At 37.7% G+C, this 13,295-nt stretch overlaps 1 protein-coding gene across 1 annotated transcript in view; it reads right to left on the bottom strand.

Moving 5' to 3' along the window:
* Positions 1–13,295, bottom strand: part of LOC150108187 (APOBEC1 complementation factor-like) — a 340,004-nt gene that overhangs the window by 62,158 nt on the left and 264,551 nt on the right. The window contains exon 8 of the mRNA XM_090390425.1: positions 9,746–9,844. Within this exon, the coding sequence (XP_090246551.1) occupies positions 9,746–9,844 (99 nt within the window). The remainder of the gene's footprint in view (positions 1–9,745; positions 9,845–13,295) is intronic.

The raw sequence follows: 13,295 nt of genomic DNA, 5'->3' as shown, positions 1-13,295 counted from the left end.
TTCGCTCTCTTATAACTGTGCATGATTTACTTAACAGAATTAACCGTGTGAGTAAAATGCTTCAAGACAAAAATATGAACATTACACTTGCTTTAGAATCTATCGAAAACTTAAAAAGTTTCTTACAAGAGTATCGATCAGATACAAATATTAAAGAAGTTCTAAAATGGCAAAAGAACTAAGTGAAGAAGTGGATGGAGAACAAGAATTTAAAACTGGTACGGAAGTCCGATGAACGAAAGAAGACACGACAATTTGACTACGAGCATCATGACGAAACGCCACAATCGCCAGAAGATAAATTTAGAGTGAATGTGTTTTATACACTTCTAGACGTTGCAATGTGTTCGTTTATAGAACGTTTTGAACAACTAAAAACATATGATAATTTCAATTTCTTGTATAGATTACTACAAATTAATAACGAAGATTTACGAAAAAATTATGACGATTTAGAGATTCTCTTGAAGGATGGCGACGATAAAGACGTAAATGCAACAGAACTATATGACGAGTTATGTACTTTCCGGGGTATTTTTCGGAAGGATAATTTAAATATTCAAAACCCTTTCGATATTCTTAATTTTATTCTGTCCAATAATTTATCTTTCCCTAACTTTTCAATTGCTTTAAGAATATTATTAACCTTACCTGTTAGTGTAGCAAGCGTTTTAATCAGTTTCCAAGTTGAAATTGATTAAAACCTACTTAAGAACAAGTATGTCACAAAAAAGGCTTGTTAGTTTGGTATTAATAGCTATTGAAAATGATATATTTGCGGAATTAGTCATTAAGACCATTATTTCTAATTTTGTGAATATGAAATCAAAAACCCTAAAATTTTAATTAAAAAATTTCAAGTATATTTATGTAATTTAATTTATTTTCTGTTATTCTGTAAAGATGTTATTTTTTTGAATACTTATATTAAATGTTCTAATTATTTCTGAATTCTTTTCTTATTTTCTCAATCTATCTTGAGTTTCTTTTATTTTCCTAAAAGATAGTTAAACATATAAAATTTATTAAAATTTTTTTACAAGTTGCTAAGAATTTAGTAACTTGTAAAATGTAAGAATTTTCTAAACTTTAATTCAAATAAATTTTAACTTTAATTAAAATTCATTTTAATTTTGTTAGCGATTCGGGTCGGTGAGAAGGCTATAATCCCTGTATCATTATATTCAATGATTAAAGTGAAGTGGCTTTATCAAAATTTGCTTTAACTTTTGAGAATTTTTTGAATATTCGGGTTTTTAACGATTATCCTGCCTAGTCAACAGCCCCGGTTCGTTACATTTAGCGAACCAACGTGTGGCTGTTCTGTCAAAATTTATTTAAGAAATTTCAAATAATTTAAATTTTTATTACCATAAAAGAACCACACACGCCCGGATCGTTACAGGGGCGCTTAGATAGACATTGCATGCGGGCAACAAAGACCCTAGCGCCGGCTCTGATGATAAGAACATTCTACTACTGGTGCAAACTGCATATAAACAACAGTGGAACTGTGTGACGGACAGTACTGCATTACGCTAATAGCTTGCATCTCACTATGACGTGCATATGCTTGCGCGCGTAGCAATATGACACTGTGGAAAACACAGTGCTGCTAACATCCTTTGCCCTCCTAAGTGCTACAAGATGGAATTTTATTATTTTTTATACAAAATAAGAGAATTGTATAGGATTGTTGATGATAAAAGTAAATATTACAAGCAAATATAAATAAATTAATAAATATATTTATATATCTAGAAAAATTGGGGCTGCTGCAGTTCCGCAATGCCTAATAATGAGCAACCTCTGCGTATAAATTCTATTTTCTTTCTGCGATGTAATCTTTTTTCCTTCCAGTCTATATCTCCATAGTTGAAGTTCCCCATAATAATCACTCAACCTGTATTGGCGATGCATTTCTTCCAGATCATCTGTGGAACTCCCTGGTCTATAGCAACAACCAACTGTATATGTTGTCTTACTGGTCTTAATCTCACACCAGATTGCTTCCAATGAACAGCCACCCTCCTGTCTGTCTCTTATTCTTTTTGGTTGCAATTCATCTGTTATAATCAACAGTACTACTCCCCCCCCCCCCCCATCCTATCTTCTCTATCATTCCTGAAAATAATAAACCCTTCACATTCAATCCCTTTAACTACATCATCTGCTATTAGCCAAGTCTCACTAATGCCTATAACTTTTGACGAGGTTGCACTAATCAATGCCAAAAATTTGTCCCTCTTGTTCCTGATACTTCTGGCATTAGTATATAAAAACGGCAACTTTACTTTCTGAATTGACTAACTTATTCAACATTTTTGTTTATTCTCACACTCACTCCCTTCATGGTTGCCTTCACACAAACTCACTTGCTTCCACCCTATTTGCTTAAGTTTCCCTGAATTTGCATGTCAGCATGCTCGGTGAACAAAGCTCTCCAGACATCTAACACCAAAACCATTCAAATGCAGTCCATCTGCACTGTACAAATGTTTTTTCTTCAAACAGAGGCCACAGATCCACAAATTCTACATTTCACAAGTTCATTCCTTTTGCACAATCTATGTATAGACTCATCTATCAATGCCCTCCTCCTCAGTTTGCCTTTATCATAGCATGGTAGGAGACTTACAATCTTCACCTTCACACACTTCAGTTTTGCCTCTTTTAACAACTCCTTTACATCCTCCCTCATAGAATACTTCTCACCTCTCAAATCATTGGTACCAACCAAGACAATCATTTCCTTTGACTTACCTTTTTGAATCTGGATGGTGTGGCTAATATTGTGAATTTTTGCACCCAAGAAACACGATTTTGTCATACTTTCATTAAGTACTGCCCTGATTATTGAGTTTCCATGTGCAATTTTCTCCTTACCTTACTTTTCTTGTTTGTTCAGTCAATCTTTATTGTTCTCTTGGATCACCTGCTTCTTTCTTTTTTCAGCCCTGTTTAACTCTTGCCACCTCTGCAGTTTTTCAATTAAACAGTAGCAATTCAAAAACAGAACCCTGCTGCATGTCAAGAGTCACAGGCCTTCTTTTGGACTCTACTCCTGAATAAACTACTCTCTGATATATCTCCATCAACCACCCACTCTCTGATATATCTCCATCAACTATCCAACCACATGTGCTGCAGTTTACTGATTAGAATTCCATGTGGTATCCTATCAAAGTCCAGCAGTTTCACTGTAAACCCATTACCTTTATCCAAAATTAGCTATCGCTATATTAAAAAACGACTGCATCTAGTAGTCTCAAACAAAATCTGACACATGTTGGTTTGCTCACCAAGAGCTCAGTCAACATGCATGCAATTGAAGATGTGTCCAGAAAAATTATGTGATCATGCTTTATAATTCAATGGATTTCCATCTCCATGTAGTTAATAAGCCAATGATGTTCATGTCCTTTACATCCTCCCTCATAGAATAGTTCTTGCCTCTCAAATCATTGGTACCAACCAAGACAACCACTTCCTTCAACTTACCTTTTTGCATCCAGATGGCATGGCTAATATCGTGAATTTTTGCACCCAGGAAACAAGATTTTTTCATACTTTCGTTAAGTACTGTCCTGATTATTGAGTCTCCATACAATTTTCTCCTAACTTGATTTTCTTGTTTGTTCAGTCGGTCTGTATTGTTCTTTCGGATCACCTCAATCAAGAGCTCAATCAACATACAAGCAATTGAAGACGTATCCAGAAAAATAATTTGATCATACTTGTAGTTTCCTGTCCTGATTATTGAGTCTCCATACAATTTTCTCCTTAACTTGTTTTTCTTGTTTGTTCAGTCGGTCTGTATTGTTCTTTTGGATCACCTCAATCAAGAGCTCAATTAACATACAAGCAATTGAAGACGTATCCAGAAAAATAATTTGATCATACTTGTAGTTTCCTGTCCTGATTATTGAGTCTCCATACAATTTTCTCCTTAACTTGTTTTTCTTGTTTGTTCAGTCGGTCTGTATTGTTCTTTCGGATCACCTCAATCAAGAGCTCAATCAACATACAAGCAATTGAAGACGTATCCAGAAAAATAATTTGATCATACATTATGATTCAATGAATTTCCCTCTCCATTAGTTAATAAGCTAACGATGTACATGTATATAAAAAACTCTTTACTACTGGCTAGTTATATTTTCACAAAACAAACTGCAAGTCTACTTTTTTTTTTTTTTTAATAAAGCCCTTCATAAATTTGCATATGTGTAACTAGAGTTTATTGTATGACATAGTTTGTTGCCTACTAGAGTAATTTTTTGCACTACCCATAATACCACAGCCATGATTTATTGGATATTTTGACTAACAACTTTATAACTCTATTTACATTTATGCCTATTCTTTCCCTCAGACCTGCCAGTCATATGCAAATTGTTTGTATCTGATTAATGCAGAATGAAATGTAATTACCTGCATCTTTAGAATTTTAAAAATACAAACAATTATAGAATTTCTCCTAATTACTGTGAATTAAATAACCAGAAAAGAAACCAGTCTTTTCCTTTCTAACATAACTTTGGTTTCTATAGACGGTACATGCAAAAATTCATCATATGTTTGACAGATGGCAAACCAGAATATGTATGATGCTCAGTGTGAATATGAAGAGACAGACAAAGAAAACATTTTCTCCATTCAAGTTTCAAAAATCCTATAACCTTGATACTTGAATATATAAATTTATTATGCTAAATTCATATATTATTATTATTATTATTATTATTAAAACAAGACCTCATGGAGTCAAAGACTCATCTAGGAGGTCCTTTTATCTTACACACACATCTCATCATACCGTGTCTTAAACACATTCAAACTACTTGCAGACACCACGCTCTCAGGCAGGGCATTCCAATCACTCACAACTCTGCACGAAAAAAACCTGCCTCTCACTCCCTTACTCACACCCTCCTTATACAGTTTCCAGGGATGACCTCTGGTTCTCCCCTGATCTCCCACTATTCTCTGTAGAACTTCTCCACCATTGATCCTATAACAACCCCTTACCAACTTGTAGGTCTCTATCATATCTCCTCTCTTCCTTCTCTCCACGAGACTCTGCAAATTACATCTTTTCAATCTTTCCTCATACTCAACATTCCAGAGGTCAGAAACTACCTTAGTCATTCGCCTTTGGACCCTTTCCAACATCTCTTCATCCTTCTGAAAACCCGGTGACCAAATCTGGGCACAATAGTCCAAGTGTGGCCTAATCAAAGCCTTATACATTGGAACAAGTATCTCCCTACTTCTACATGTCAGTGTCCTCTGCATCATTCCCAGAAGTCTTTGTGTTGTCTTCACAATTTTGGCGATGTGTCCCCTAAATTTTAGATCCTTATCCACTATCACCCCCAGATCTCTTATTTCCTCTACTTCCAACAATATATTCTCACCAAGCATAAATTCTGCATCCCATCTTTGTTTTCCAAATTTTAAAACCTTACATTTTGCAACATTGAACTCACATCCCCATTTGCTTGCCCAATCACTCAATTTATTCAAGTCTTCTTGCAAGGCCACAACATCTTCACTACTCTTTATGGTTCGTCCCAACTTTGCATCATCTGCAAACAACTGAATATCTCCATCCAAATCTTCACCAATATCATTAATATATAAGTTAAATAGTAATGGCCCTAAAACAGACCCCTGAGGCACTCCACTAGTGACTTTCCTTTTCCTGGATATTGCACCCCCATACACAACTTGCTGATACCTGTCAGATAGCCAGTCTCCAATCCAATGCACTAATCTAATATCCAACCCCATCTGCTCTAGTTTGACTGTCAACTTATCATGAGGTACTCTATCAAAAGCTTTGGCGAAATCCAAGTATATTACTGTGTATCCTTCTCCTCTGTCCAAGGAAGCAGTCACTTTATTGTAATAAGTAAGTAGATTACTAAAACATGACCTCCCTTTAGCAAATCCATGCTGTCCATCAAAAATTATACCATTGTTGTCAACCCAACTCTGGATCCTAGTTCTCACAAGCTTCTCCAACAACTTAACCACAACACCTGACACACAGACAGGCCTATAGTTTGATGCTTGAGTTCTATCACCTCCTTTATGAAGTGGCACAATCTTGCCCTCCTTCCACTCTTTAGGAACTTGACCAAGTGCAAGACTCGTATTAAAAAAATATGTCAAGGCAGGTGTCAACTCTCTAGCACACTCCTTCAGAATACGTGGTGATATATTATCAAGTCCCACAGCCTTATTTACATCTAGTTTACTCAACTCCCCAAACACCTCTTGCTCACTTACAGTCAGTCTCTCCTCCCCATCATCAACTGCTCTTAATCTCTCCATGAAGTCACATTCACAAGATTGAAAGATCTTTATGAATTGCTCATTAAGTATCTCCACAACACATTCTGCAACAGCTGTCTTTATACCATTTCCTCCAGTCAATGTCATCCTTCCATAATCATTCTTTCTTTTGCTGGCTACATATCGAAAGAACTCCCTAGGATTCTTTTTGGCTTCATTAGCTAACTGCTGTTCATACCTCTCTTTAGCTACTCTCACCAACCAAGTCACCCTCCTTGCCTGGTCTTTGTAGACCTCATGAAATTGGTTACTTCCACTTCTCTTATGCTGTCTCCACAATGCCTTTTTTTTCTGTATTGCATGCTTAATCTCTTTATTCATCCATCTCACACCTACCTTATTTAACCTTCTCACCCATGGTATACATTTAGACATTGCATCTACTAAATAGTTTTTGAAAATCCCCCAAGCTGCATTGATCTCTTTTCCAGCTAACTCCTCATTCCATGCTACATCTGCAAGCTGTCTCCTGAGCTCTTCATAATCACCCCCCTTGTAGTTCCACATATACCCTTTTTTCACAGGGGTCCTTGCACTGCTGGCAACCACCCAGGTAATCACCTCATGGTCACTTTCACCAATTGGTGGATGATTTGACACCTCATTTATAATTACATCCTCCGATGAGATGACCAAATCCAAGACCCTTAATCCTCGTGTGCCCTCTGTTACATACTGTCTGAGGTAGTTATCCCTCAAAAACTCAAGAAACTCATTTTCTTTACTTCCAGTCGCTATCTCTTCATTCCAGTCTATATTGCCATAATTAAAATCACCCATAATGATCACCCTTTTCTTATTTGCTTGGCTTATTTGACTATGCATTTCACTATCACCACCATCCACATTACCAGGTCTATAACAACATCCCACCAAGTATTTGATTCTATTCACCTCTATCTCACACCATACTGCCTCAAAACCACTGGCCCTATTTCCCTCTTGCATCTCTACCTTGTATGGACATAACTCTTTCTCTATCATCAATAGCACTCCCCCTCCCTTTTTATCCCTTCTATCCTCACGAAACACATCACACCTTTCCATCTCTATTCCTGTCAGGATGTCGTCCTCATCTAACCATGTCTCACTTATTCCGACAATCTCTGGGTGCACAGACGCAATTAGTGCAACCATTTCATCCGCCTTGTTTCTTATGCTTCTAGCATTGGTATACAAACACAACAACTCATTTCTGGATCTACAGCTAGTTCCACTGATACCATTCACTCGATGTGCTCTCTCCATGCTGGACTGGGGCCATTTCTCTTTCTGCTTCTTCATTTTAGAACCCTTTGCAACAACATCTGTTTCCTCTTGATCCCTGGTCATCCCATTACTTTCCTGCCTACACATGCTCTCACCTCCTCTTGGAGCCTCCACCTTTCTCACGCTGTGTATCCCTGTCCACCCTGGGCCTCCCCGTTTCCCTGCTCCTCTTGCACACCCATTCTCTCATTTTCTATACTCATACCACTCACCTCTCCATTGATTTCCACCTCTTCAATCTCTCCTGTCTTACTCTCCTGTTCTTCCACATCACTCCCCTCTCGATCTGATTCATTTTCTCTATTCACTTCTCTACCTTCCAGCAGCAGTCTCTCCAAGCGACTCACACCATAACCACTCAAATGCAGTCCATCACTCCCATACAGCTCACTTCGTCCCTCAAACTCATTCCGCACATTAACAAACTGTACTCCCGTCTCCTCACACATTTCAGCCAGAATACCATTCATAATCCTTGCTCTCCGCCTCATTTCACCACAATCATACCTAGGCAACACACTGACCACCCTTCCTGTCACACTATTCTCTTTTATCTTTCCAAGCAGTCTCTTGACATTCATTTTGACATGCTCTTTGTTCTCTCTCAAATCATTTGTACCAATTAATACAATTAACTCTTTTGCTCGCTCCTGCCTCATATCCAATGCCTCAATCACTCTACTTATTTTACCGCCTGGAAAACATACCTTGTGCATTTTATCCTCTAGCACACCTTTAATAATGGAGTCGCCATACAACGCCACTCGCTCATCTTTCGTTAACTCTTTCATGCCATCATGATTTATTGTAATAGTTTTGACCTGAATTCTCTTAATTTCATTCCGCATCCATTTCATTTCTTGCCTCATCCAATCTAATTCACTTTCCGAACCTCGCGACACATTCACTCTATCATTAAATCTTTCTAACTTTCTAACTCTCGACCCCCTCTTCTCACATTCCCTCTCATTCATCCTTCTTTGTTTCCATACTTTCGGTCCAACATACGTCCAACTTTCACTATCATTCTTCTCACTTTCACTCTCATTTATCTTTCTTTGTTTCCGTACTTTTGGACTAACATGCGTCCAACTTTCGCTATCATTCTTCTCACTTTTACTGTCATTCATCTTTCTTTGTTTCAGTACTTTCGGTCCAACATGCGTCGAACTTTCGCCATCATTTATTCTTTCGATTTTTTTTACTTGCGATTTCTGCATTACGTAAGTTCTACTTTCATTCGTTCTCTCAATTTCGTTTCTTTCCACTTCACTTTCGTCCCTTTTAACATCCGTTACGGTTGTCAAATCGCTCTTTTTCTTTTTTCCTGATTTTTTAACATTTTTTCGCTTCTCTTGCTCACTATCCTTTTCTTTCAAACGTGCAATCGCGATACAATCGGTACTAGCACTTTCTGTCATCAATTTCATATTCGCATTCGTTAGTTCTTCGTTCAGGTCACACTTCGCACACACCCTTCTTCCATCCGCACTAAACATCCACAAATCATTTATGTAATCGAACGAATACATATAACAGACCTCACACTTAACGAAACGACTGAAATCTACATTCAAATCATGGAATGACAATGCCGCTGCCATTTTTTTTTTCTCTCTGCCGGTTATAGGTCTAATAATAACGATTTCGTAATTTAGTTTAGACAAGAAAAAAAACCCACACTAATAATACCGGTAGCGTACAACGTTTACAGCCGCTCTTACTCAAACAATTACGCATATATACTTAATTATTCCTAGTAAAAACTTATCTGAATCAGGAGCTCTTCAAAACACGTCTGCAGTACTTGGCCCACTAGCGCCCCCCTTCAATATATTCAAGTTAATTTGAATATTAGTTCTATTGTATATATAAATATGTGATTTGACATCAGAACTACATATTAAGTAATTTCAACTTCTTTAAAAGATAATATTCTATATTTTTAAGTTTAAGAAGTGAAGACGATCATTTATTAGCTTACTGCTTCTTGGCTTTCCCAAGGAGGAAAAGGAAGAAAAGGCAAAGGGTGCAGGATTTGGGATGGAGGATGAGGAAGGAAGCAAGAGGTTACCAGCATCCCCATGACCCCTGTCATGAGAACTCACACTACCTGTAGGATGAAGAAAGTTTACAGTTCCAAGTCGACCAGGTGGAGCATATGCTGATGCTGTCAGGCCAGGACCAGGCAATGGTAACGGTGCTTCAACACCTGCAAAGAAAATGAAAAATATAAGTGTCAGATCTTGAAATGTGTTTTTCTTTAGATGATAAGAGCAATAACAATAAAAGAAATTATCAAAATTTAAAATTTCTAAAGAATAATATAGTTGTACAAATTAATTACTGAAAATGCAAATTTTGACAGACAGTGAATACAGGGCCCACGAGAGGGGGGGGGTACATCTTGCCTGGGTCTGGGATCCAAAGGACAGGAGTCAGAAATTTCACCAGATCTCAGAAAACGTTTGCATATATGGACACGGAAATGGAGATGTGAGTTCAATGTTGCAAAATGTAAGGTTTTAAAATTTGGAAAACAAACATGAGATGCAGAATTTATGCTTGGTGAGGATATATTGTTGGAGGTGGAAGAAATAACAGATCTGGGGGTGATAGTGGATAAGGATCTGAAATTTAGGAGACACATAGCCAAAATTGTGAAGACAACACAAAAGCTTCTGGGAATGATGCGGAGGACACTGACATGTAGAAGTGGGAGATTCTTGTTTCGCTGTATAAGGATTTGATTAGGCCACACAATGACTATTGTCATTGTGTGGCCTAATCAAATAAAAAGATTTGGTCACCTGGTTTTATTTGGCAACCTAATAAAAAGATTTGGTCACCTGGTTTTCAGAAGGATGAAGAAATGTAGGAAACGGTCCAAAGGCCATTGACTAAGGTAGTTTCTGACCTCTGGAATATCGATTATGAGGAAAGATTGAGAAGATGTAATTTGCAGTCTGGTGGACAGGAAGAAGGGGGGTAGATATGATAGAGACCTACAAGTTGGTAAGGGGTTGTTATACGATCAATGCTGGAGAAGGTCTACAGAAAATAGTGGGAGATCGGGGGGAGAACTGTATAAAGAGGGTGAGAGTAGGGAAGTGAGGGGCAGGTTCTTTTTGTGCAGAGTTTTAAATGATTGGAATGCCTTGCCTGAGAGAGTGGTGTTTGCAAGGAGTTTGAATGTGTTCAAGGCACGGTATGATGAGCTGTGTGTGTGATAAAAGGACCTCCCAGATGAGTCTTTGACTCCATGAGGTCTTGGGGTGATAATAATAATAATAATAATAATATTGTGTGAAGAATAGCATTCACAGCTTGTGTAGGCCTACTACACAAGCTGTGAATGCTAATTCACAGAAATTATGATCCATAATATTATGTCATCGTCATCTAAGCTTTTTAGGCTTTTTTATATCCTGTCCCTGCTCTGCAAATCAAATTGATCTTTCCATCTTAATCTTGGACATCCACGGTCTTTTCTTCTTGGAGGTTTATATTCTAGTGCTAGTTTAGGAATTCTATTGTTATTCACCTTTCTATGTGGTGTAGCCAAATTTGCTGATATTCTTCTATTTCTTGTATGATGTTTTTTGTATCTAATATAGTGAGTCCAGGAGAGGTCATAGAAACTTCATCTGTGCTGCTTCCAATCTTTGTCTGTTTCTTTGTTTTAGAATCCAAGTTTCACTTCCAAATTTGAGAGACGTTTTAGAGGTCATATTATATAATCGTAACACGTTTGCTGCCACATTAGTTCGACATAGTCTGTCCCCATACGCCGAGCAATTTCACTTCTTCAAGGTCAGTACAGTAATCTCGTTGCCGGCGGTAAGCGTCCTACGAGCATCCTCGTAATTGGCTTGTGCAGAGCATATACCTTCTATGAGAATACACAGTTTTGATGCTAGCTCCACAAGCCAAGCATTTTCACTTCTTTAAGGTCAGTACAGTAATCTCGTTGCCGGCGGTAAGCGTCATACGAGTATACTTGTAGCTGGCTTGTGTAGCTGGTTTACCAACTACGAGTATACTCGTAGTTGGCAGCGAATGTGTTAATCGATTTTCTTTAGTCGTTTGTTTTCCAAAATTTCATTTAATTATGCCATTCATTCTATTGTAAATTTGTAGTCTTGCTTCCAATTGTGAATCCGTATTGTATTGTAAGATTATATTTCAAAGTATTTGAATTGTGTAACTTGTTCTGTTATTTTATAACCATTATTTCAATGACACGGTCAGTGGATTGCAGGGGGATATTCAGTTGTTTGCAGATAATGTGAAGCTGGGAAGGGTTATTAGTAATAGTGCAGATGTGGTAGCCCTGCAAGAGGATTTGAATATGCTAGACAGATGGGCAAACGAATGGGAAATGTCGGTTTAATGCAGCAAAACGTAAGGTCTTGAGGTTTGGGACACATCGATGGGACGCTGCATACTCTATTGCAGGAGTTCTACTGGAGGAAGTAGGGGAAACAAGAGATCTGGGTTTGATGATTGATAGAAACCTGAAATTCAAGGGACATTGAATGAGAAGGAAGCTTACCTGCAGAGATAAAAGAGTTATCATTCCGTTGAATAAGACCCTGATCAGACCACACTTAGACTACTGTTCTCAGATTTGGTCCCCAGGATTTGAAGGGGATGAATTAACTGTGGAAAGGGTACAAAGGCAGATAACAAAGATGGTTTCAGGACACTGTACAATGTTAGTTATGAGGATCAGCTGAGGGAATGTGGACTGCAGAGTTTGGTGTATAGAAGAAGGAGGGGTGATATGATTGAGACTTTTAAACTGTTGAGAGGTGGTTACAGGGTTAACACTGGGGAGTTCTTTTGCTTGGCGAACATGTAAGAAACGTTTAAAGCAAAAAAAAAGTTGAGCAGCTCTCAGATGTGAACTGTAGACTAAAATACACAAACATTATTCAAGAAACAATGAAGGAGTTTGTGAACAGGAACCAAAACTTGGAGATTCAGTGGCAAGTCCTGAAGAAAACATTGATTGATTCAGCCAGAGAGGCATGTGATGAGATTGTCTGCAAGGATAGAAAAATCAAAACTCCAAGGTGGAGACACAGGAAGTTAAAGAGGCATTGAAGGAAAAGAAGAAAGCATATCAAAAGTTCCTGGCAAATAAGTCAGCTTGTGCTCTTAGAGAATACAGAGACAAATGTAAGAAAGCTAAACACTGTGTAAAACTAGCTAAATAAAAGTCATGGGAAGACTTTGCAAGAACATAGAAAATAAATATCAAGAAGGTGGCAAGATATTCTGGAGGTTGTTGAAGAAACTCAGAAATGGAGGAAAGAGACATGCTGTAAAAGGAATTAGAGATGATAAAGGTGACATACAAACTGGAGAAAAAGATATCCTTGAGGTACGGAGTAATTACTTCGAAAAATTGCTAAATGAAACAAGCAGTGACAATGCGTTGGTAACACTGACCAGGCATGCAATCAGGAATACATATCCATATTTGAAGTAGAAAAAGCAATCAAAAGCTTCAAATATGGAAAGGTAGCTAGAGCAGATGATATTTAACCAGAAATGCTCAAGTATGGAGGTATAAAAGTCTTACAGTGGTTGCACTGTATAGTTCAGAAGGCCTGGACAGAGGGGCAAATCCCAGATGATTTGAGTAGAGCTCTCAT

Source organism: Typopeltis vanoorti, chromosome 3 (assembly GCF_054136105.1).
Source record: "Typopeltis vanoorti isolate ZY-2024b chromosome 3, IOZ_Tvanoo_1.0, whole genome shotgun sequence".
Classification (NCBI taxonomy): domain Eukaryota; kingdom Metazoa; phylum Arthropoda; class Arachnida; order Uropygi; family Thelyphonidae; genus Typopeltis; species Typopeltis vanoorti.
This window is presented reverse-complemented; position numbering and strand designations above follow the sequence as displayed.